Source organism: Castor canadensis, chromosome 18 (genome assembly GCF_047511655.1).
Source record: "Castor canadensis chromosome 18, mCasCan1.hap1v2, whole genome shotgun sequence".
Taxonomy (NCBI): domain Eukaryota; kingdom Metazoa; phylum Chordata; class Mammalia; order Rodentia; family Castoridae; genus Castor; species Castor canadensis.
The window spans coordinates 5784679-5811380 of record NC_133403.1 but is presented as its reverse complement, the minus strand read 5'-3'; the positions used below and the strand labels follow the sequence as shown (position 1 = coordinate 5811380).

Sequence of the window (26702 nt, the reverse complement as noted above, 5' to 3'; positions counted from 1 at the left end):
TAGGCTATACTTTATTATTATGCCAGAACTCAAATAATTGTGCTATATTTCTATATTAACCCCATCACTCAAGCGATAGCAATTTTTTTTATTTAAACTGGGGAAAGTGAGCAGAAGGTGGATCCAAGAATCATCTGTTTAATTAGTTAGTGTTTCATCCTCAACCTGAGATTTTACAAGTTGTCCACGACATGTTAGGAAAAAGAGGACTGACATTCCCCGAGGTTTCAGAGTTCAGAGAATGATCCAGAAATCCTGGCCCTGGTGCATGGAACATAGGAAGGTCTGTACAAAAGAACCTGGGTCTCCTGTGTCATACATGCTAGATTTTTAATACCCAGGTAAGTGCAAGCACCATGCTTGTGGGAGCTAAAGAGCCTCTGGAGAAAAATGTTCAATCTGCATCAAGACACCAATGAGAAAAGCCTTTGTTTGTATAGTTGCTGTGAAGATTAGATAAAGAATATCATACCTTTTGTTAGCAGAATGTGTATGAACCTCTGTTCAGTGTTCTGGGCCTCAGTTTAGAACAGGTAAGCTATTTGTCTGGGCGTGATCATCTACACTTGTAATCCTAGTTATTCAGGAGGCAGAGTAGGAGAATGATGGTCCAAGACTAGCCCATGGTAGAGTGCTTACCTAGCAAGCAATGGCTATGAGATGAAAACCCGATTACACCCTAAAGAAAAAGAAAGAAAAGAGATGAAGATTCCTAGATAACATCTCAATGACAAAATGAATAAAGGGAAAAGAGCTCTAAAAACATATTATGCTAATTAAGGATGGCATTTCTGTATGTGTGCACTGTTTTACTAATCATGAAGCATAATGTTAATTAGCATAAGTATATTCTTCTCTGGGGTGCAGGTGGTGTTTTGGTTATATGTGTGCCTCAAGCAAATGTAACAAGGTGAGTGTATTTGTGATGTTTGCAGACTTTTCCATCCCTAGAAGGGCATCCCATGAAGGGTGCATGAGAGACAAGACCAATGATCAAGCTATTTCTGTGTTGTCTTTTTGATTGACTATATTTCTAAGATATCATATTACTCTATTATGTTCATGCTGTGCCTTCCTCTCTTTGGCTCTATTATATGTAGTCTCTTCTTTATTACCCACCAGGAGTGTTTAATAAATATTAGAAAGGCAATATAGTATATCATAGAATTTTCAGACAAGACAGTGACAAAAAGTCAATGGGACCACAGTTTATTCATGCCAGGACTCAGCAATTTTTCTGACTAGAAGAAACTTTTCAAAACACCTATCAATGCCTAGGGAACAATATATTGTGATTAAAAAGAAGAAAAATAGATTTTTGAAGGGTAAAAATAAAACTAAGTATGTATATGAAATAAAATTGAGAATTTGACCATGACTTTTCTATAGAAAATGGAAATAGATACAGTCTGATGAATCAGTAAAAATTGCAATATGTACAACTCCCCCTTCACCACATTAAGATGCCAAAACCTACTGAGGAAGTCCTTGCCTATACCTATTAGTTCCAGAGTGTTTCCTGTACTACAGAAGTGCGGGTCTAATATTCAGGTCCTTGATCCAATTTGAGTTGATACTAGCACAGGGTGATAGACATGGATCTAGTTTCAGTTTCTTACAGATGGATAACCACTTTTCCCAGCAGCATTTGTTGAAGAGGCTGTCTTTTCTCCATCGTATATTTTTGGCCCCTTTGTCAAAAACAAGGTGGGTATAGTTGTGTGGATTCACATCTGGGTCCTCTATTCTGTTCCACTGGTCTTCATGTCTGTTTTTGTACCAGTACCATGCTGTTTTTATTGCTATTGCTTTGTAATATAGTTTGAAGTTGGGTATTGTGATCCCTCTAGCATTGCTGTTTTTGCTGAGTATTGCCTTGGCTATTCATGGTCTCCTGTTTCCAAATGAACTTTAGGGTAGATTTTTCAATCTCTTTGATGAAAGTCATTGGGATTTTGATGGGAATTGCATTAAACATGTAGATTGTTTTCGGTAGTATAACCATTTTTACTATGTTGATTGTACCAATCCATGAGCCTGGGAGATCTTTACATCTTCTGTAGTCTTCCTCGATCGCTTCCTTCAGGGATTTGTAAATCTCTTTATAGAAGTCGTTCACATCTTTTGTTAAGTTTACTCCCAGGTATTTGATTTTTTTTTTGACGCTATTGTAAATGGAATTGTTTCCATGTATTCCTTCTCAATTTGTTTGTTGTTGGTGTATAGAAAAGCTAATAATTTTTGTAAGTTGATTTTGTATCCTGCCACCTTACTATACCTGTTTATGGTGTCTAAGAGTTTTTGAGTAGAGTTTTTTGGGTCTTTAAGGTGTAGGATCATATCATCTGCGAACAGGGATATTTTGACAGTTTCCTTACCTATTTGTATTCCTTTTATTTCTTCTTCTTGCCTAATTGCTCTGGCTCAAAATTCCAGTACTATGTTGAAAAGGAGTGGGGATAGTGGGCACCCTTGTCTTGTTCCTGATTTGAGGGGAAATGGTTTCAGTTTTTCACCATTAAGTATGATGTTGGCTGAAGTGTTTGTCATATATAGCCTTTACAATGTTGAGGTACTTTCTTTCTATTCCTATTTTTCTTAGAGATTTTATCATGAAGTGGTGTTGGATCTTGTCGAAGGCTTTTTCTGCATCTATTGAGATGATCAAGTGGTTTTTGTCTTTGCTTCTATTAGTGTGATGTATTACATTTATAGATTTGTGTATGTTGAACCACCCCTGCATCCCTGGGATGAAGCCAACTTGGTCATGGTGAATGATCTTTCTGATGTGTTGGTGGATTCGGTTTGCCATTATCTTATTGAGGATTTTTGCATAGATATTCATTAAAGAAATTGGCCCATAGTTCTCCTTTTTGGAGGTGTCTTTGTCTGGTTTTGGGATGAGTAATGTTGGCTTCATAAAATGAGTTAGGCAGTGTTCCTTCACTTTCTATTTCATGGAACAGTTTAAGGAAGGTTGGTTTTAGTTCTTCTTTAAATGTCTGATAGAATTTAGCAGTGAATCCATCAGGTCCTGGACTTTTCTTTTTTGGGAGACTCTTAATTGCTGTTTCAATTTCATTTTGTGTTATATATCTATTCAGGTATTTAATGTCCTCTTGGTTCAGTTTTGGATGGTCGTAAGTATCTAGAAATCTGCCCATTTCTTCAAATTTTTCAAATTTATTAGAGTATAGGCTCTAAAAGTAGTCTCTGATGATTTCCTGGAATTCTGTGGTATTTGTTGTTATCTCCCGTTTGCATTTCTGATTTTACTGATTTGAGTTTTTTCTTTCCTCATTTTAGTCAGGTTTGCCAGGGGTCTGTCAATCTTATTTATTTTTTCAAAGAACCAACTTTTTGTTTCATTAATTCTTTGTAATTTTTTTGTTTCTATTTCATTGGTTTAAGAGAAAGAATGGACAAATGGGATTTCATAAAATTAAAAAGCTTCTGCACAAAAAAAGAAATGGTCTCTAAACTAAAGAGATTACCCACCTTCTGCACAAAAAAAGAAATGGTCTCTAAACTAAAGAGATTACCCACAGAGTCAGGGAAAATATTTGCTACATATACATCAGACAAAGGACTGATAACCAGAATATACAGGGAACCTAAGAAACTAAACTCACCCCAAATCAATGAACCAATTAAGAATTGGGCAACAGAACTAAATAGAACTTTCTCAAAAGAAGAAATTCATATGGCCAAAAAACATATGAAGAATGCTCATCATCTCTAGCCATAAAGGAAATGCAAATCAAAACCACACTAAGATTTCACCTCACCATCAAAAACATCAAAAACACCACCAACAACATGTGTTGGGGAGGATATGGGGAAAAAGGAACCACTGCTGGTGGGAATGCAAGCTGGTGCAAGGCTTCTTAAAAATCTAAACATAGATCTGCCATATAATCCTTTATTCCTTAAACAATACAATATAACCATTTACCTGGAATTCGCATTGTATTAGGTATTGGAAATGATCCATAGATGATTGGACGTATACAGGAGGATGCTCTGAGTTACATGCACATATTACAACATTTAACATAAGGGACTTTAAGCATCCACAGATTTTGGCATCTGTTTGGGTTCGGGAAGCAAGCCATCATGGATACTGAAGGATGGTGACTGCATTGAAAAAGAGTAAACGTTGACATGGTGATCACACCTGCAATGCCCCAGTGATTAGGAGGCTGAGGCAGGGGAACCATGAGCACGAGGCCAACCTGGGATACATAATGAAGCTCTGTCCCAAAATACCAAAGTCAAAAAAATTGAAAAATTAATTTTCTACATCATTGCTGTTTATAGGACATTCTGCAATGACGGGAATGTTCTCCAGGTAAAATGATGCATGTGACTACTCAGCCATTGAAATGTGGCTACTGTGACTGAGGAATTTTAAATTTTGTTTATAAATTTTCTTGTGGGTAACAGGGGTTTGAAGTCAGGAACTTTCACTTGCTAGGCAGGCACTCTAACACTTGAGCCATGCTGCCAACCCTTAAATTTTATTTAGTTTTGATTTTAAAAAAGGAAGAAAATTTTTACAAAAGAATTCCAAGTTATATATGTACTCTAGCTCAAAGAGACCTGCAGGATTTAGTGAGTTTCTTCCAGTGAATAGAGTATGAAGGGGGGGGGAAAACATAACTTCATTGTGGAGAAAAAAACCGGTAATAATTCATGCTGGTAGCATGTATTCTGCTGAGACGTGATAAGAAAGACATATGTCTGTGATATGCTTCTAAAACCACGGTGGAACCATGAGAAAAACATTAACCCCAAATTGAGAGACATTGTGCAAGACACCTGACCTTTACTCCTAAAACTGTCATAAAGTCATGCAAAGAAAGAAAAGTTTAAGAAACTGTCCCAGACCTTAGTGGGCTAATGAGACATGATGGCTAAGTGCATTTAGTATTCTGAATGAGAATCTGAAACAGAAAAAGTAAATTATTGGAAAACTAGTGAAATCTGAATAAAGCTCAGAGCTTAGTAGGACTTACTTAAATTATTATGCCATCAAGAGATTATTTCACAGCATACATCTTAGACATTGTAAATATCTCTTCTATATATATGGTCTCTTTATTATTCAAAAAATTAGTGCATAATAGTTGTACAGGGGGATACATTGTGATATTTACATATGTGCTTACAATATTATCTTAGATTTACCCCCACTATCATTGTCCCTCATCTCCTCCACCTTTCTTAGAACAATTTCAACAGGGTTCATTCTATTTCATAAATGGATACAAAATATATATGATCTCTTTATTTTGATTATAGTATACTTTATTGATCAGTAGCCTTCAAATGCAAGGGCCCAACGATGATTAGAATGTGTAATCTGACCATAATGCAATCAAAGTAGAAATTAATAAAGGAATAGCTTTTAAAACTCTCATTGAGTTTTAAAAATAACATATTATTTTTCTATTTGAAAGAAAATGAACATTTTGCCAAGTAAAATTTGTGGACACAGTTAAGTTGGTACTTAAAGGTAAGTTTATGGCATTAAATACAAGAAAAATAAGTTTCCAAACAAGAGTTAGGCATTTATTTTAAAATGTTGTAAAGAGGAGCAGCAGAGCAAACCTGTAGAGATAGGATGGATGGAAATGAGTGGAAGAAATAAATGGAGAAGAAAATAACTACAAATTAATAAAACCAGGTCCTCTCTGGGGGTTGGCACCAGTGGGAGGAGGGAGGATATAAGGAAATGGAGTAGGAGGGTGAATGTGGTGGAAATATGTTCTCATGCATGAAAATGGAAAAATGAGACCTGTTAGCCGAGCGCCGGTTATAATCCTAGCAACTCAGGAGGCAGAGATCAGGAGGATTGCAGTTTGAAGTCAGCCCAGGCAAATAGTTGGAGAGACCCAATCTAGAAAAAACCAATCACAAAAAAGGGCTGTTGGAGTGGCTCAAGGTGTAGGCCCTGAGTTCAAACCGCAGTACTGCAATTAATTAATTAATTAAAAAATTTAAAATGAGACCTGTTGAAACTGCTCCAGGAATGAGGGTCGGGGGACAAAAGAGAATGATGGAGGGGGTGAATTCAACTATGACATATTGTAACAACTTTGGTGATTGTCACAATGTACCCCAGTACACGAATAACAATACTAAAAATAGACTTCTAGTAGAATTAGTCAATTTAAAAAAAATGCAAATAAGCCAAGGGTTGGCAAACCTTTTCTCTAAATGTTCAGATAGTAAAACTTGTGTATGGTGTCTGGCAATTAGTAAATCTTGCTGTTGTAGCAGCAAAACAGACATCAAAATAAAGGAATGGACATGCTGCATCACATAACTTTATGAATACTGAAATATGAATTCCATATAATTTTCACATGCCACAAAATGAGACTCTCCTTTTGATTTTTTTTCCAATTATAAAAAGCAAAAATCTGTTTTTAGTTCACTGCAAGCTATACAAAAACAGGTGGCAAGCTAGCTGGCGTGAATTGGCCAAAGGTGCAGGTTCAGATGGATGGGTTTCAAGACTTAGTTGCTTGGTCAAATTCCTAAAGCACTGGACAGTCGGACTATGCCTGAGGACTATGGCAGCTGCACTCCTGATCAGTCCACCCTGGCCCAGAGCTCTGGCTGGCTTTGGAGTTTATTTTTGAGTCAGCGGTCAGCTATGGAGTCCAGGTTGGAATTCATGATCGTCCTGTCTCAGTGCTGAGTTACAGACGTCGAGAGACCACGCCTGGTTTTGGCTTTAGACTCAAGGCCGGGGATCCTTTCAGGGGCTCAAGGGTGTTGTCACTGAGCTCGTCCACTCTGCTGGACCCAGGGCCCAGCGCTGTCCACCAGGGCTCTGGCATTAGCTCATCGGGCCTCGTGACCAATCAGATCGCAGCGCCTGGACCCCAGCGGCTGACGTCGTCTGCACCTGGCAGCCAATCACAGGCCGCCCTGAGTGCGCGGGCAGAGACGTCGGTTGCTGTGGCTGGCGATGCCGGGGCCTGAGGAGGGGTCGTTACCCGGCCTTCGCCGGTGGAGCCGCGCCAGGCCCTTGCGTCTCCGGCAGCACCGGGGACGCCACTAACCGTGGGTGAGGAAAGGGACACGGCGGGGCGGGGAGCGGGAGGAAGTCCCCTGCGGACGCCGGGTGTGCTGGCCTTGCGCTGCCCAGGCGGCCCGTTCAGTGCCGCGGCCTTCCGCAGGGGGTGTCAGGCTGGCGATGGCCGGCGGGTCGCCGGCCTCCTCGCTCATCCCCTTCCCTAATGGCGGCAGGCGACACTTTGGTGGCTCCCCCATGCCGGGGTTGGCCCCCGCGAGGCCTCCGGGAGAACGGGCTGCCCTGGCTCCCCACGCGCAGCCCGTGCCCCGCCGGTTAAAAACAACTGACCGGAGCCCCGCGGTGTGGACGCTGAGGCTGGCGGATCTCGAGTTCGAGATCTGTACCCTTTTTCTAAAGACTGTATTTCACAGGGTACTTGTATATTATGGACAGGGGACACAATCTGAATTCATTCTATGCCAGCAGCTGAGATCATGGGTAAATTCTGTGCTTTAGCAGTTTTTGAATACAGCTCAATAATACCCGTCATAGTAGTTTTCCATTGTGAAAAAAAAATCACAGTTTAGTAGCTTAAAATAGCAATTTTTTATTACTTCATAGTTTCTGAAGTCTGGAATCCAAAAGAAGCTTAGCTGACTGGTTCTTGCTCAGGATATATCAGTAGGTTGCAGTAGGCTTTTGGCTTGATTTGTTTTCTCTGAAGGCCTGACTAGGGTTGGGCAATCTTTTTCTAAGCTCACTCACTTGGCTATTCCCTCTTCATGGGGCTGGTTGTGTCATAACAGCTGACTTCTTCAGTGTGAGTTAGTCAAGAGAGCTTGCACTCAAGCTGGAGCAGTCATTTTAGAACCTGTTTTCAGAAGTTACATACTATAATTTCTGCTCTGTTTGGTCCCCCAGGCCAACCTTGTTACACTGTGGGAAAGAACTACACAACAGTGTGAATAACAGGAGGTGGTATGGCTTCTTAATACATAGTAAATATTATGTCATTTGAAAACAAAATATGGATGCTGTCAAAAAGTCTTACCAAGGTTTTTGCTTGGGGCCTTGTCAATATCAGAACTACATGTTACATAAGGATTTATGACAGGGCCCACCAAGGTTTTTGCCTGGGGCCTTGTCAATATCAGAACCACAAGTTACATAAGGATTTATGATAGGGCCCTGGCCTCTAATACTCTTCATGACTTTAGTAACCTCCAAAACCCTTGTAACTAGGTTGACTATTTAACTTGTCACCTAACTCGGGTTCTTTTATAAATGAAAAGTGTTGCTATTAATAAGTACATAATGACAGCAGGTTAAACTGGACTGCAGTGCTCAAATCAGGTCAGCGTTGTAATCCTACTTGTAACTAATTTATAAGTCTTTAGTATAGAGATGTTTTGAATCTGCAAGATACAGCTGTTCCATCTTTGGGAAGTGTGAGTTCCACTTAAATTTATACATTGACTACTTCATGCTAGCTTAAGTCTCTGTTGGATAGACTGCCTTAATCTTGGTTTACTAGCATAATCCCAAGTACCTAACCTTAGTTATGAATGGAGTCTGTGTAGGGACTTCAAAAACATCATTGATTGGGTGGTACCATTGCTAAGCATTTTCCCTTTAATTTAGATATCATGTCTCATAAAACTCACACTGAACAATGTGAAATTGAAATTTTTTTTGGTATATTCACAAAGTTTTACATCCTAATTTTGGAACATTTCCTTAACCATAAAGACCATTAGCAGTCACTTCCCTGTACTACTGTGGTGTGACTGCTATAACAAATTACCACAAACTTGATGACTTAAAACAACAAAAATTTATTCTCTCTTTGTTCTGGAGGCACAAAGTCCAAAATCACTTTTCCTAAACCTGTATCAAGATCATGTTGGGGAGAATCCATTCCTTGTCTCTTCCGTTTTGTGGATGTGACATTCTTTGGGTTGAAGCCATGTCACTCTAATCTTCCTCCATCTTCACTTCACTTCCTAATGTATGTGTGAAATTGAAATTAATGAAATTGCCCTCTTCTATCTTTTTTTTTTTTTTTTTGAGACAGGGCCTTGCATTGTAGCCCAGCCTGGCTTCGAACTTGATCTTCCTCTTCTGCTTCTGGAGTATGGGATTATAGTCATGGGATCCCCATGCTCAACTCCTTTTGTAAGGAAACTCATGGTGACATTTAGGGCCCACCTATATAATCTATGTTAATTTTCCCATCTCAAAGTCTCCTTAATCATGTCTAAAAAGATACTTTTTCCAAATAGGGGCCATTTTTCAACCTAATGTATTGGGTTTTTTTGTGTTTTTGGTGGGGCTGGGGTTTCAACTCATGGCTTCACACTTGCAAAGCAGGTGCTCTACAGTTTGAGCCACATCTCCAGTCCCTTTTGCTCTGTTATTTTGGAGATGGGGTCTCAGCCTCAGATTACAATCCGCCTGATCTTATTTACCCCTTCCCAGCCTCACAAGTAGCTAGGATTACAGCTGTGAGCCACTGGCTCTCAGATAACTTACTCTATTTTTTATTCTTCTTCTTGCCCAGCACAAGGTAACCATTAGTTTCTTACTTTATGGATTTGCCTATTTTGGACATTTTATTTAAATGGAAATGCAGAATATGTGGCTTTTTGTGCCTCTTGCCTTTAAAATTACATACATGTTTTACATGTATCTGCCTCTAAACTTCAGTGTATAGATGGACCCCAGTGGTTTTATCCATTCATCAATTAATGTACATTTGGAGTGTTTGCACTTTGTTGCTCTTATGATTAATACTTACATGAACATTTTAAGTTTAAGTTTTTACTTTATATTCACTTCTCTTGGGTATGCCTAGGAGAGAAATTGGAGGGTTATATTTTTGAGCAATTGCTAACCTGTTTTCTAAACTAGATCATCATTCAAATCCTTTGCCCATTTTTAATGTGATGAAAAATACACTTACCATGAAATTTACCATATTAACCACTTTTAAGTGTACAGTTCAGTAGTGTGAATCAGATCTGTAGCATTTTTTCATCTTGGAAGACTGAAACTGCCCATTAAAGAACAAACTCCTTTTTTCCCCGCTTCTCTTCCCCTCTGTCACCACCATTCTACTTCCGTTTATGTGAATTTGACTTTTTTAGTCACTTATAGAAGTGGCAGATTCTCTACCACTTCTTCAAGATTTATCCATGCTGTAGCATGTGACAGGACTTCCTTTGTAAGGTTGGGTAGTATTCATTGTGTGTATGTACCACACTTTGTTTTTTCATTCATCTGTTGATGTGCACTTAGCTCTTCCACCTTTTGGCTGTTGTGTATAATCCCGTTGTGAACATGAGTGTGTTTGTATCTTTCTTAGACCCTGCTGTCCGTTCTTCTGGATGTATTCCTAGAAGTGAGATTGCTAGGTCATATGATAGTTCTGTTTTTAATTTTGTCAGCAACTTCTATACTGCTTTCCATAGCAGATGCACTGTTTTATAATTCAGCCACAGTGCCCGAGTATTCCAATTTCCACTTCCTTGCCAACAGTTGTTATTTTCTGTTTATCCTTTAGTTTTTATTGTTAGTATCCATCCTAGTGCATGTGAGATGATGTCTCCTGGTTTTAATTTGCATTTCTCTAATTTTAGTGCTTTTGAACATTTGCATATGATCTTTATGATTTGCAAATACTTTTCCCCAGATTGTCTTTTTACTTTCATTTTTTTCTTTTTCATTATTTTATTTTATTTTTTGTTATTTTTGTGCCTGGGGATGCATTGTGACATTTACAGAAGTTTCTTTTTACTTCCATGGCAGTGTTCTTTGAAGCACAAAATTTTTTTTAAGATTTTTGTTTGTTTATTGAGACATGGTCTTGCTATGTAGTCAAGGTAGCTTTGAACCAGAATTCTCCTCCCTCAGCCTCTTTGTGCTGGTATTTAAGGCATACCTGGGCCACCGTACCTTGGCCCAGCATAAACATTTTTAAATTGTTTTGTGATTGGTGCTTCTGGTGCCATGTCTAAGAATCCATTTTCTCTAATATTTATAATAGAATTTTTTATAGTGTTACTTCTTCAGTTTAGGTCTGTGATTCATGTAGGGTTGTTTTGATTGTTGGTTTTGTTTTGTTTTTTATAAATAGTGTGTGAGGAAGGGTCACACACTTTATTCTTTTGTATGTGGCTATCCCATTGTCCTATATTATTGCCGTTTATCGGCAGGACCTGGGTGATTGGAGCCAAAAAAGATGAGGGGACTGTCAAGTTATAGCTATTTTATTGAAGATCAGTTATGCTTTTTATAAGCTGTTTTTTCACAGAGCATTTGGTCAGAAAAAGCATACCAAGTATTACATGTCAAGGTTACATTAGTACAAGGAAGCACAGTTAAAATTAGCTCTATCTTTGTTATGTCTTTTTTAAAACGGCAACAGAGAAGCAGGAGAAGCACACGGTCAGTATAACCTTCTTATTTACATCTGAAGAACATGAAGCCATCTGGGGAACCTTGGGCACTGTTGTTTTTCTGGACATCTGGTCCTGAGACCTTTGTCTCAGTTCCTTGGAGCTATCTCACAAGGCCAGATGCCAAATCACACAGGCACAGTGTGGTCCTGAGACCTTTGTCCCAGTTCCTTGGAGCTTTCTCACAAGGCCAGATGCCAAATCACACAGGCACGGTCCCACTGCTAGCTCCAACACTATATCATTTATTGAAAAGACTCCTGTGATCCCCATTGAATTATATTGGAAATCTGACTGAAAGTTAGTTGACTATTTTTTATGTATTTTTTTTAGGGGAGTCTCATGTTTGCTAGGCAGGCACCTACTAGTTGAGCCATAACCCCAGTCCTGTTGACTCTTACTGTATAGGATTTTTTCTGAACTCTGAATTCTGTTACATTGATCTGTGTATCTATCCTTACTAGTACCACACTTTTTAGTTTTTCTCTTTCCCCAGGTGTTGGGGATTAAACTCAAGGTCTTGTGCATGGTTGGCAAGTGATCCATCACTGAGTTATGTCCTCAGGCTCACCCTGTGTGTGACAGGATCTTGCTATGTAGCCTGTGCTGGCCACAAACTCACTCTGTACATCCAATCTGGCCTCATTTAGGATCCTCCTCCCTTAGCCTCCTGATTGCCTGGATTACAGTCATATGCCACGGGGTCCAGCCTCCTAGTCTCACACTCTTGATTAGTTTTGTAGTAAGTTTTATATTTGTAAAGTGTAACTCTTCCACCTTTGTTGTTGTTTTTCAAGACGGCCCCTTGAATTTCCAAGTGACTTTAAATTTCTGTAAAAAAGCCAGCTGGAATTTTGATTAATTTTAAGAGTATTGCCATTTTAGCAGCACTAAATCTTCTGTTCTATGAATACAGGATGTCTTTCCATTTTTGGCAGTACTGTTGTTTGAACTCGGGGCCTTATGCTTGTCAGGCAGGTGCTCTACCACTTGAGCTATTGCACCAGCCTTTCATTTAGATGTTAAAATTTCTTTAACCATGTATTCAGTGGAATTTGGTACTTTCCATATAAAAGTCTTATATTTCTCTTGTTAAATTTTGTTCTTTTTCATGTTAATGTAAGTAGAATCACTTAATTTCACTTTCAGTGTTTATTGCTAGGTGTAGAAGTATATTTTTTTATATTGATCTTTTATTTTATAATCTTGATTAGCTTGTTTATTTTAATTGTTTTGTTGATTCCTGAGGATTTCCTATATAACTTTGGGGTTTTTTTTTTTTGGCTATATTGGGGTTTGAACTCAAGGCCTTATTGCTTATGCCTAGCGAGGCAGGCACTCTACCACTTGAGCCACTCTGCCAGCCCTGTTTGGTATTGAGTACTTTTGAGATAGTGTCTGCTAACTATTTGCTTGGGCTGACTTCAGCTTCAAACAACAATCCTCCTGATCTCTGCCTTCTGAGTAGATATGATTGTCTACTCAGTGGGTGAGCCACTGGTGCCTGGCTACATTTTTCAGTGTAGTTTTACTTCTTCCTTTCTACCAGTCTGTTTTATTTATTCATTCATTCATATATTTATTTATTTTGCTTGATTGCTCTTGGCTATAGAACCTCTAGTATAATGTTGAAGTTGTAAAAGTGAACTCCTTTGTCTCCTTCCTGATCTTGGAGGAGACTTTTCAGTCTTTCATTATTATGTATGATGGTAGCTGTGGAATTATTTAATAATTTTTATTTTTTTGCGGTGCTGAGGATCAAACTCAGGTTTTCAGGAATTCTAGTCAAGTACTCACACACTAGTCACACCTCACATGGATTTCATTATAGATACCTTTGTCTGCTTAAGAAAGTTCCCTCTGTTCCTAGTGTCAAGTGTATTTGTTATTGTTGTTTTATTTATTTTAATTATGTAAAGGTGTTAGATTATGTCATTTTTTTTCTGTAGACAGGTGTGAGTTGTGTCCTTTATTAAAATAATACAATGATTCGTTTTCATAAAATTAACCAATCTTGCATTTTTATGTAATCCCATCTGGTACAGTATATAATGTTTATTATGTGCTGTTGAATTTTATTTGCTAGCATTTTGTTGAGGATTTTTATCTCTCTCTCTCTTTTTTTTTTTTATACTTGGGTTTAAAGTCAGGGTTTCATGCTTGCTGAGCAGTCACTCTAGCAATTGAGCCACTCTGCCAGCCCTGTTTTGTGTTGAGTATTTTTGAGATAGGGTCACAAACTATTTGTCTGGGCTTTGGGTTTAAAACCACAGTCCTCCTAATCTCTGCCTCTTTAATAGCTAGGATTACAGTCATGAGCCACTGGCGCCTGGCTACCTCTATTTATAAGGTATATATTGGTCTATAGTATTTTTATTTTTACTTTTTTTTTTTTTTTTACTGGGACTGGGGTTTTGAATAAAGGGCCTTGCACTTTAAAGTAGTCATTCTACCTCTTGAGCCACACCTTCAGTCCATTTTGCTCTGGTTATTTTTGAGATGGGGCCTCATGAACTATTTCCCCAGTCTGGCCTTGAACCTCAGTCCTTCAGATCTCAGCCTCCCAAGTGTCTAGGATTATAGTCATGAAACACTGGTGCCCGGCTTGGTCTGTAGTATTTCTGTGTGAATTTTGTGATTTTTGGTATCAGTACTATTGTCTCGTAGAATGAACTGGAAAGTTTTCTCTCCTAAATTGTGGAACAGTTTCTAGAGGATTGGTGTTAATTCTTTTTAAAACATTTGGTATGAGCTTAATTGTAGAATGCTTGCCTAGCATGCAGAGGGCTCTAGGTTCCATCCTTAGCAAGGGAAACAGCAACCAAATAACAAAAACAAAAAAACTGATAGAATTTGCCAGTGCCATTTGATTTGGGGCTTTGCTTTGGGAAAGTTTTTCTCATCTTCTTTTGTTTTGTTTTAGTGGTACTGGGGTTTGAACTCAGGGCCTCACATTTGCTAGGCAGGCGCTCTACCACTTGAGCCACTCTACCAGCCCTGAGAAAGTATTTGATTACTAATGATCTCTATATATCTTATTTATTTATGTATTTATTTATTTATTTATTTTCTTTGTGATACTGGGACTTGAACTCAGGTCCTACACTTTGAACCACTCCACATCAGCCCTTTTTTGTGATGGATTATATTTTTAAAAATATTTATTTACTTTTTTAGACAGGGTCCCAATATGTGGCCCGTGCTGACCTGGAACTTTTGATCCTTCTGCCTTAGCCCTGAAGTGCTGGAATTACAGGTCTGGCTAAAACTTTTTTTTTTTTTTTGAAGTGTTGGGGATGGAACCCAGGACTATCCAAGCACTTAACACAGAACTACATCCCTCACCTCATATTTTCTGTTTCTTTTGGAGTTAGTACAATAGTTTGTATCTTCTGGAATTTGTTCATTTCGTCTAGGATTTCTAATTTATTTTCATAGATTTATTCATAGTATTCCTCTACAATTTCTATTTTTATATGGTTGGTAATCGTATCTTCTTTCTTTTTTGAAAATGAATTAGATGAACATCACAAAATCAGTCATTTTAAAGTGAATAGTTCAGTGGTATTTTGTTCATTTAAAATGTTACCTATCTGCTACCTATGTGGAACTACTCATATTTTTATCATTCCACAGTAAAATCCCCTTCCTTATTAATTAGGTTCTCCTCATATCCTTCCCCTATCTCTGGCAACCACCAATCTCTGCTTAGTGTTTATGGATTTATGTATTGTGTATATTTCCTATCAATAAAATCATTAAATATGTGACTTGTGTCTGACTTCATTCATTTGATATTTTCAAAATTCATCCATGTTATACCTCATACTTTTATGGCCAAATAAGTTTCTAATGTATTTCTATTCCTTAATTTGTTTATGCTTTCATCCACTGAGAGACATTTGTGTTGTTTACACCTATAGGTCATTATGAGTAGCTGCTGTACAAATTTGTGTACATATTCTTCTTGTCTGTGTACATGTTTTTTGTTTTTTAGGGTATATGCCTAGAAGTAGACTTACATCAGGTCATATGATTCTATGCTTAAATTTTTTTCCCTGTTTAATTTTTTTTATTTTTCTTTTGTATTTTATGTTTAACTTTTTGAAGAACCATGAAATCATTTTCAAGAATTCTCTGATTTTTGCAAGGCTTTATTGATTTCCAGGATCTAAACAGACTTTATTTTTACACGTTTTGTTATTCTCTTTTCTTTTATGTGGGAGCTGCTTTTTGTAGGTCCTTAGTTCACAATTCCCACTGACCTCACCTTGTTGCTGGGCACTTAACAAATTGCCCATGTGTGTTTTCCTCCACAACAACTTCTAAGTTGTTCTTGTTCACCTGATAACCTTTGTAAACACTCAATCTTAGTGAAAAGAGCTTGCCTTTGAATTAATGTCACTTTGAGGTTGAACTGCTACCCTGCTCACATCTCCTGTACAGTTTTCTACCCTTGGAAGAAAAGGGAAAGAGACAGATTCTTCCTGTGCTTGGAAAATTATCCCATGAAGGAATTTAAGCCTACTTTCCTGAGGAGAGGCTTCCCCAAACTGTTGGTTCCGTGATGGGGGAATGTCCTTCAGAGGATTATAGAGCTCTCCCATTTCCTGTGACAATATACCTCAGTGGTACACAGCCTTGGAGAAAATTGGCTGTTTCTTAGATTTGAATGCTTCCTATCCTTTCCTTCATTCCAACATTCTTTGATGAATTTCATTGTTTGTTTTTTGACAGGGTCTTGATATGTAGCCCAGGTTGGCTTAAACTTGTTATCCTCAGGCCTTAATTTCCCAAGTCCGGGAATTATAGGTGTGCACCGCCAGGCCTAGCATGCTGAATTTATTTCTCTTTCTAGATAGTCTTTCTTTTAATGAGTGTTTGTGTGTTTACTGTGTTGTAGACACCACTCTAGGCACTTTAGGTAAAAGCAGGAAAAAGCAAAGCAAATGAACAACACCAACAACAACAACAACAAAAAAAAAAAAAACAGAAAAAACTCCCAACAGGAGAACTCATAGTCTAGTAGAAGAAGAAAGATAGTAAACATAACAAACACATAAATTCTCTGATGAAATACAGGGCAGTATATGCAATTAGGAGAGACATAGTAGAGCCAGGGTTACAAGATTAGAAGTGGAAGCTGGGGATGTAGTTGTAATATAATTTCAGATAAGGTGGCCAGGGAGAGTCTCCTGGAGAAGTTAAATTTGAATATGGCCTTGAAGGAGATTAAATGTCCCATGTTATACATGGGACAAGTGTGTCGGAAATACTGAAGGAGCAGTGAGGATGTTCCTATGGCTGGTTTGGAATGAATGGAGGCTAGAATAGTGAGAGAAGTCACAGAGGTAGCAAGAATGGAAATAGTGGTGAGAATCTATAAATTCCTTATTTTTCTCTAACTGTAGTGTATAAAAATATTCGTGTCTTTTAATAAAGAACAACCTTGGCTTAATAGTTGTTCCCTGTGACAGGCATGGTGGTACATGCTTGTTAATCCTAGCACTAGGGAGTCAGAGGCAAGAGGATCATGAACTCAAGGGCAGCCTGAGGTACATAGCAAGTTTCAGACTTACCTCTCCTCACAAAACAGATGTTTCCTTCATAGACCTCCAGACTAGCGTTGACCCCATTTTATACACTACCTGCTCGAGCTTACTTATGAGAGAGTATATATTACAAATATTTGTGAAAAAGATTTAATTATTTTTGCAGCTGGGACCCAAACATAGGGTTTTGCATGTGCTAAGAACATGCTCCACCACTGGCTACATCCCCAGCTCAAAAAATTGCTATTATTTTTTTCTGATGGGACAGGGTTTGAACTCAGGGCTTCATTCTTAAAGGATAGAATTTGTGTGTTTGTGTGTGTGTGGTACTGGGGGTTGAACTCAGGGCCTTGTGCTTGCAAGGTAGATGTTCTACCACATGAGCCACTCCAGACCTTAATATTTTTTCTTGAGAGATTTTTGTTATATAGCTGAATCTGACTTTAAACTTGTTATCCTCATGCCTTAGCCTCCCAAGTGTTGGGATTACAGGTGTGAACCACAACATCTGGCTTCAAAAAAATTATTTTTGCTTTATATAGTTCCCCAGGATGGAATGCAAATGTTTACTGTAGTTTTAAGTATATTGTGAAGCTCTCATTTCCCCAAAGGTTGTATGTTTAGTGGGTGTTAAATTCAAAGGAAGAAAATGTATGGAGTTATTGGTGGGGTTGGGACAAGAGTGCTGTGGATGTAGAGAGAGTAAGAGAATGGAGAAGTTTAGAGGAATGAAGAATGAGGCAAGGGAAGATGGTATGAATAGATACAAGAGGTGCCCTAGTAGTCTAAGATCTAACCTCAGAAGTTACTCAAGAGGGACTAATGCCTGAAAAAAGCTGGTGTGTGACTGCAAAACATAGCCCCACTAGAATGGTCATTGTTTAAATGCATAAATATAATATGGGAGGTGGATCATCATCCACTGCTGATCCTTAGCTGTCTTTGGATTGAAAGCCTCTTATTGACCCCTCCCATGGCTCTTAGTGACTTCTTGGTGGGAATATGAATTAAGTTTTGAGTACAGAACCCTTATATACAGTAGTTCTTTTCATGTCCAACTGCCCCACCTCATTAAGTCAAGATTCTGGTAAATTTGAAAATAAAGGTTTTCCATTCATCCATGGATGGATGTACATTTGTGGAGGAGTAGTTCTGGATCCATAAAGGAGAAGTGATAGAAAAACACCTGTGTTTTAATGGCTGTTCTTGTAAGTGAACTCATTCGTATAACTTACTAGTTTTATTCCTGATTCTTGTTCTGTTTTTCATTTTTTTATCTTTTATTTCCTTGTAATTTTTAATTTGTAATACTGGGGACTAAACCCAGGACCTTGTGCATGCCAAGCAAACACTCTACTGCTGAGCTATATCACCAGCTCATTTTTTATCTTGAGTAATTGATTGGATTTGGTTGAATTCAGAGTATGGACAATAGCCAAAAATCTAATCAGGATCAACTAGATGAAGTCTGGCAGTGTTGCTGGAATACAGCTTAATCATTCTTTGAAAATCAGGAATTACTTCCCATAGTTTTGGAGGCTAAGAGTCTGAGATTAAGGTATTAGTTAATTTGGTTCCCCATTGAAAGCTCTTTTCCTATCTCATAGCCTCCTTAATTTTTTCCCGTGTTCTCAAATGGGGGAGAGAGAGGAAATAAGGTCTATGGTGTCTCTCTTACAAGGGCATTAATTCTATCCTGAGGGCTCTACCCTGATGATTTCTTCTAAAGCCAGCTTCCATATATGAATTTGGGGGTTCAGTCTGTAGCATAATCTAAAATATACTCGCTGAAATTAGGTGAAATCATTTGACATTTAGGAATGAAGGACCAGTAAGTCTTGGATTTTTGTTTGTTTTTTTGGTGACACTGGCACAGGGGTTTCAACTCAAGTCAGGGCCTCATGCTTGCTAGGTAGGTGCTCTTACTGCATGAGCCACTCTGCCAGCCCCAAAGGATCTGTAGGTCCATCCTAGTGCTAGTGTGCTATATAATTTGAAGGACAGAGAAAAAAGAAAAACAGAAAAATTTGTTGCATAGTACAGATGTGAAAATAAAAACTAAGCTCAGAAGTTGGGGCTTGAGTAGTATGGGGTTCATTAATAGGAATGGAAATGATAGGTGGTTATAATGAATAATGCTTTAAACATTATTTGAAATCACATAAGATACTATGACTTATTTGATGGAAGTTGTTGGGACAATTGAGTAAGTTTTTAAAAATAGAGAAAAATGAGGTGAAAACCAGTGAAGCACTTCAGTGCATTCTTAGGGTTAAAGCAATAGCACAGCCTTCAGAAATAAGCATGCATGTATGTGTTTATATGCGTGTGCATTATCATATGTATATATATATATATATATGTATATATATATATATGTATATATATATATATATATATATATGCGTGTGTATTTAATGTGTGTTCATTTATATAAGTCTGTCATATATGTTGGGCACCTTGGCTGGTTCTACAGTTTTGCTATTGTGAACAGAGCTACAGTAAACATGGCTATACAAATCTCTCTTTTGTGGATTGATTACACTCTTTCAGATATATGCCCAAGAGTGGCATGGCAGGTTATAAGTTAGGTCTATTTAGTTTCCTGAGGAACATCCATAAGTCTCTGACTTCTTAGTGACTGCAACAGCTTATATTCTTTCTGACAGTGTATGAGTGTTCCCTTTTCCCTGTATCCTTGAAGGTCTGTCTGGGGTGAGATGGAATATTAGTGTAATTTGATTTCAGTTTCCTTTATGACTAAGGATGCTATTTCTTCATATCTGTATTAGCCATTTGTATTTTTTCTTAGAACTGGGTGCTCAATTCGTTTGCCCGTTTATTAATTAGATTATTTATTCTTTTGCTGTTTAACTTTTTGAGCTGTTTGTATATTCTGGGTATTAATCCTTTATCTGTTGAATAGCTTTCTGTGTTTTGATACTGTTTCTTTTGATGTGCAGAACTGTCTTAATTTATGAAGTCCTGTTGTCAATTCTTGGTCTTACTTCCTGGGAAGTTGGAGTCCTTTTAGCAAAATCATTACCTATGCCTGTGTCTTCCAGGGTTTTCCTATAATAGCTTCAGAATTTCAGATCTTACATTAAGATCTTTCATCCATTTGGAATTGTTTTTTGTACAGGGTGAGAAATAGGAGTCTAGTTTCAGTCCTCTGCATGTAGATAACCATTTTCCCAGCAGTACTTGTTGAAGAGGCTGCTTTTCTCCAGTGTATGTTCTTGGCTTCTTTGTCAAAAATCAGATGGCTATAGCTGTGTGGTTTTATTTCTGGGTCTTCTATTCTGTTACATTGCTTGGCATAGTATCTTACCACTGTTGGGCTAACAAAATAAATTAAGCGAAATAGTGAGGAAAAGCATAATGTTTATTACACTTAATGTTATGTATTTTTAGGTGACTTCAGATTTTAAGCTATCATTTAATCCTACTTGAGTCTTAGTGCCCTTGCCTATAAAATAAGGATATTTATTACTACCTCAGTGTTTGGAGGGGAATTAAATAAGGTAATGCATTTTTGTATACTTACTGATGTGTATATGTTTGTACTTAGGAAACACTGGAATTTGTAGCCATATCCTTCAAGAATTTAAAAACTAGAAAATGGATCAGCCATGTTTAGTATGTGAAGAAGAAGAAGAAGATCCCAAACCACAGAAGAACTTAGAAGAAACCAAACAAATAGATGGTGAAGATGCTGAGCTCATCTTTGTTGGAGTGGAACATGTAAATGAAGATGCTGAAATAATCTTTGTTGGGGTAACTTCACATTCAAAGCCAGTCATTTCAAACATTTTGAACAGAGTCACCCCAGGTTCATGTTCAAGGAGAAAAAAGCATAGTCGCCTAAGAAATGGTAATGCTCACAGAGTACAGCCTACAAGTCCTATGGCCTCTACATCAGAAACAGTGACTATCTTGCCAGCATCTCCATCTGAATCAAGATCAACAGATAGTCCTATTATTATTGAGCCATTATCTATACCAGATTATAAAAATAATCCATCACAAGTTGTGCCTAGTAGCTCTTCCGAGTTGTGTTCTCCTGTGTTTACCATCCCAAGTTCATTGCATCGTCCAGTAGAAGCAGCACTTTCAGTAGGAGGTGTGAATGAAAGTCCTTGTACAGGAAAGCGACATTCTACTTCTGAAGTAAATAGCATAAATCCCCAGAGGCCTAAACTCAGTGATGGAATCATCGGGGAATGTTCTTCAGCTTTGTCCCCTTCAAGCATTTTCCATACAGTGAATCCTCAACAAAATATACCCTCAAATGATGTTCCTGCCTCAGTAAGCCTTGTTAAGAATGGAGTACCTTTCCTAAATGACAGTGCCCATTTTGAGCCTATGAATTTAAATCCTGATAGGGAAAATGAATTGGCAAAAACAGATGTTTCAAGTGTTACAAGTCAAAACAAGACCTCTGATCCTAAGGAAGGAAATCTAATTATGTTACTTAGTGACTTCTACTATGGACAATATAAAGGAGATGGGCAGCCAGAACAGAAAACTTACACAACCTTTAAATGCCTCAGTTGCTTGAAAGTTCTGAAAAATGTGAAGTTTATGAATCACGTAAAGCACCATTTGGAACTTGAGAAACAGAAAAGTGACAGCTGGGAAAACCACACCACCTGCCAGCACTGCCACCGGCAGTTTCCTACTCCCTTCCAGCTGCAGTGTCACATTGACAGTGTGCACACTACCCAGGAGCCCTCTGCTGTCTGTAAAATCTGTGAGCTGTCATTCGAAACAGATCAAGTTCTCTTACAACACATGAAGGACGATCATAAGCCTGGGGAAATGCCGTATGTTTGCCAGGTTTGCAATTACAGGTCATCAGTCTTTGTTGATGTGGAAACACATTTTAGGAAGTGCCACGTGAACACTAAGAATCTGCTTTGTCCATTTTGTCTCAAAATTTTCAAAACCGCAACACCATACATGTGTCATTACAGGGGACACTGGGAAAAGAGTGTTCACCAGTGTTGTAAATGTCGGCTGCAATTTTTAACTTTCAAGGAGAAAATGGAGCATAACACCCAGTGCCATCAAAGGTTTAAGAAGCCTAAGCAACTAGAAGGATTACCTCCTGAGACAGAAGTCATTATTCAAGTGTCACTCGGACCTGTTCAGCCTGGATCAGTGAAAGTAGCATCCATTACTGTGAGCATGACTGACTCTGAACCATCATCGTCCAGGTCTAAAAGCAGAATTTCAAAAAAACACCATCAATTCTAGTTTTGGTAAACCAAAAGCAAATATTCCACTCTAAATAAAAAGGAAAACACAAATGGAAAGGAAAAATACAAACTATATTCAGTAGCACCAAAATTATTTAAGACTTTTTATTTTCTTTCTTTCTTTGTTTCCTTTTCGCCTTTCTCACTCTCTCTTTTTTCATGGTACCGTGGTTTGACCTCAGGACCTTCTGGTTGCAACCCTTGAGACTTTAAAGTTCATGATAAATGCAGTGTTTTTTTCCAGTGCTCACAAAGAATCCAGGACCTTGAACATGCTAGGAAGTGCTCTACCACTAAGTCACATTTCCAGCTTCTCCAATGCTGTTTAATTGAATTTTGAGGTGTTACTTAAAAATGTATCACCTGGTTTTCATGTTAATTGTCTGGCTCAACATGTGAAAGGAATTTGTGTGTTTGAGTGACAGAAAAAGCAAGTAGAAATTTTATTATTTTGGTATTTCATGTTACTTCTATGCTTGAAAATTTTTTTTCCTACACACAGAATTTATAGTTTTTGAAGTATTTAATTTTATTTTCTTTTTCCATATATTACGGATTTCATTATTGCCTCTAGTCAAACTGGAGTGACTTTGTTATAGCCTGGCTCATTTGCTCATGAACCAGAAGTGCCTCTTTGCTGGCACAAAATCACCTGGTTCTGAAAACCTGGGTGTGGAATTGAGTGGGAAAAGCTGTGACATGAATGGAGATCAGGAAGACACAAGTTATTTAATCAGAGCAGTGACTTCTTGTTCCAGGTATGGGATAGGCATACAGTTACTCCAATGTTAGAGCCAAAGCAGAAGAAACACTGCCTCACAGTGCCTGTAAGGATAGAACATCCAAGGAAGCAAAACCATGCCAGCATTTGTGAAGCTCGGATCTCTGCAGACATCAAACTGTGCTGTGTATCTTCAGCTTCATATGAAGAAGCAGAGTGAAAGTCCTATTAAGTGATCTAAAGAGAAAATGGATTTGTAACTTTCCTCTCTTTTGGTTAGCCATTAGTGTTGAATGAATTGGCCATATCCCTCTCAGCCACAGCAGTTAAGGGTGTTATGTTTCCCAGGGTAAGCCCTGGCACCCATACTTTGAACTATACTGGACCCATAGTTTTAACTGAAAAGGGCCAAATATCTGTCTAGTTGACCTGGGCTAAATTTAGTTCTCCCACTGTTAAGCTGGAATGGATTCTTGCCAAGGATAGTAGGTACCGTAGATAAAAATAGCCCAGGGTGACTGAATAGAATCAAATCCATTATAGGGCCTGATATTTTTCAGTGCTTGTGTATGGTCATTGGACATATGGACCTTGCAGTTTTGTTTCTTGCCTTGTGCCAGAGTGTATTACAATTAACAGTTTTTCCTTTGTTAAATGTATAATCACATTGTCACACTTGGAACTGTGGTGTATCCTCTGAGTGTTGGCTGTTAAACAGCATTATCAGCTGCTTCTGTGAGTCCCTAGGATTGTCTCTCCAGGTCTGGTCCAGTGCCATCCATTGTTCCTCCATCCCCAAGCCAGGTGCCCAGCAACCCCTGTTCATCAGTCAGGGAATGTAGTATCCTGGTTTTAAGCATTGCTCTGGAGAAATATCTGCATTTTTTTTTCCTTTTCTTCTCTTCAAAGGTACCTTATCTTGCTGGGAGTACTGGCATGCATCTCTGTTCCCAGCACATGGGACGCTCAGGCAGGAGTGGGTTCCAGGCCAGCCTGGATCACATAGCAAGGCATTATCTCAACACCCTCCCCCGAAAAAAATGTTTTTGAAAGGTTCCCTATTTCTCCCTACTCTTTTCTTTCCTCCTCATTCTAGTTAATTTTCTAAGGTTTCGTGAAAAGCTGAGGAGAGATAATTAGGTTTTAGCATCCCAGTTAAATTAAAGGAGGGATTACACATAACTTAAAAAGTTATGAGTAGATTATTTATTTGCTCTATTCTTGCTTGCTTGATTTGCACCTTGAACATTTTACTAGGCCTTTGGTTTGGGCCAAAGCACATTGGTAAAATTGTACCCTGAATCCGTTCTTCAGGTGTAGAAAGTGTGCCTGTTCATATCACCTGTTCCTACTGTGTATAAGTAAATCTGCAGACTTTTGCATACTCTGTATTGTAAAAATAACATGTTCGGTGTTTTGGTGATTGATTAATGTAAAGTGCTATTTCACCAAAGTATGTTCCTAAGGTGTAAAAATTGTCATTTTATTACTAACCACTACATGTTCCAGTGTTTGACCTCTGCATACTTCCTCTCCTCTCTCTCTCTCTGCCATGTTTCACTACAGTTTTTCCCATTGATGCACTCTTGACATACTGTACTTATTACTCCTCAAGTAAATCACATCTCTTCCTGATCCAAGGCTGCACATGCTTTCCCCTTTCTTAGAATGCTCTTCCCCTTGGTCTGCATGGCCTGCTACCTCACCTTTGGCTTATTGAGCTTCACCAAAGTTCTTAGAGTGCCTAGAAATCTCCCCTGCTGTTTGATAACCTCATTGATTCCTTCTCTTTAGTGACATGTTACCCACCTCCCTTTATTCCCTCTAATCTAGTTAAATTTCCCAGGTATTCACAAAAAAGCTGGGAAGCAGTCATCACCATCAACTTTGCTGGTGTCTTAGAATTGAGCTAGTCTCAGCTTCTGTCAATTTCTGTGCCTACAACCAAAAGAAAATTAATATTGTGAGTTCAGTATTTCAGGAGCTTTTTGTTTTTGTATTGAAAGTGCTGTATTTTTTAAAGCAGTGTCACTTTGTTTTGTTTACAAATATATTGAACATCTGCCCAGATTACTATTTTATTACCATTTGTGAATTTCCTTGTCTATTTTGCTGCTTGTTCTTTCAGATGAAATTTAGTATTTTATTAATGTTGCCAAAATTATAAGTGAAATAAAAATTATAGTAATAAAATGTTTTGTGAAAAAAGTGTTTTGCTGTATGTCTTTGCATCAATAACACATGTTTTAGTTTTATTTAATTTGTATTTTGTATTCCCTGTCAGTTGTGTTCATTTTTAGTCTTATTTCATTGGACAGAACTTCTAAAAACTGATAAAATATGATAGAGTTAATGGGCTTCCTGTTCTTGGTTTTAATGACAAATGATTTACTATTAAAGGTAATGAGTATATTGCTTCAAGAATTTCTATTTCCATTTTTAGAATCTTTAAGGAGAATTGTTTCATTTTATTGGAAATTTTATAGCATGCATTCAGATAGCCATTTACTCTTTCGTTACTAACCAAAGGTTTCTTGGCTGCATTCACAACTTTCCTATTAGAAATCTTCCCTTCTTAAGCCTGGGATGGTGACACATGCCTGTAATCCCAGTACTCTGGAGGCTGAGGCATAATAGTGAGTTTGAGGACAACCTAGGCTTCAAAGTGAGACCCTGTCTCAAAAACCTCAAAGAGAAAAAAAAATAAAGACATAAAAACCTTCCTTTCTTTAAGCACAAGTAATCTATTTGGAATAGATTATTCTCAGTACTCTAGAGTACAATTTTCTTTATCATGTAGAGTATTAGAGTATTTCCTCTTGATTTGTCACAATTTTAATCAATGTTTTTGATTTTCTAAGAAGCAACCTTTTATTACAATAACCTTTTATTACACCAACTAATTTTTTTTCTGTTTTATTATACCTCTTCTGCTTATTTTAGGATTTGTTTAAATTACTTTTAAGAACTTTACTTTTTCTTTAATAAAATAATTTAAGACTGCCTACCACTGTTTACAGCTTTGAATTTCAAATTTTTTCCCATTTTAATTTTTACTTGTCTTGTTTTTATGTGTAGCCCAGGTGGACCTCAAACTCCATGGCCTATGCCTATGGAGTTCTGGGATTACAGGAATGTACCACCACACCTGTATTGATACATATTATTATTTAAAATATGCATTCTTAATTCAAAATTTTCAAATGTTGTGGGCTAAGTTTACTTTGTTTTTATCTTTGTAGTGCTGGGGATTGACCTAGGGCTTCATGCATGCTAGCCAAGTGCTCTTTTTTTTCTTTTTAGTTTTACCAAGAATTGAGGTTTTTTATTTTTCCCTTTGGAGCTTTGAGGATGTGTGTGTGTGTGTGTGTGTGTGTGTGTGTGTGTGTGTAAACTGGCATGTCTATACAAATGTCTTTTTCACATTACTACGTGGATTATTTGAAAAAGGTTATTTTTCCTGTGGTAAAATACATTTTAATTATAGAAAAATTCCCCTTTAAATGAATGTAGTATAAATGATAGACTTATGAAAAAGAGACTATTTCCTAGTTATAAAACTTCAAAACCAAAGTGAAGATCAAATTATTAAATATATACTTACTGTAAACAGTGTTACACAGTTATCAAAAGTAATGACAGTAGGAGCTATGGCAGTACAAAAATTTGAATGTATTGTAG

At 37.8% G+C, this 26702-nt stretch overlaps 1 protein-coding gene across 1 annotated transcript; it reads left to right on the top strand.

The window, feature by feature from the left end:
- The first annotated feature begins 6573 nt into the window (after positions 1-6573).
- Positions 6574-25102, top strand: LOC109684486 (zinc finger protein 280B-like). Its single transcript, XM_020160877.2, has 2 exons — positions 6574-7081; positions 20611-25102. The coding sequence occupies exon 2, from the start codon at positions 20661-20663 to the stop codon at positions 22296-22298; it is 1638 nt and encodes a 545-aa protein (XP_020016466.2). The 5' UTR covers positions 6574-7081; positions 20611-20660; the 3' UTR covers positions 22299-25102.
- Positions 25103-26702: the final 1600 nt, after the last annotated feature.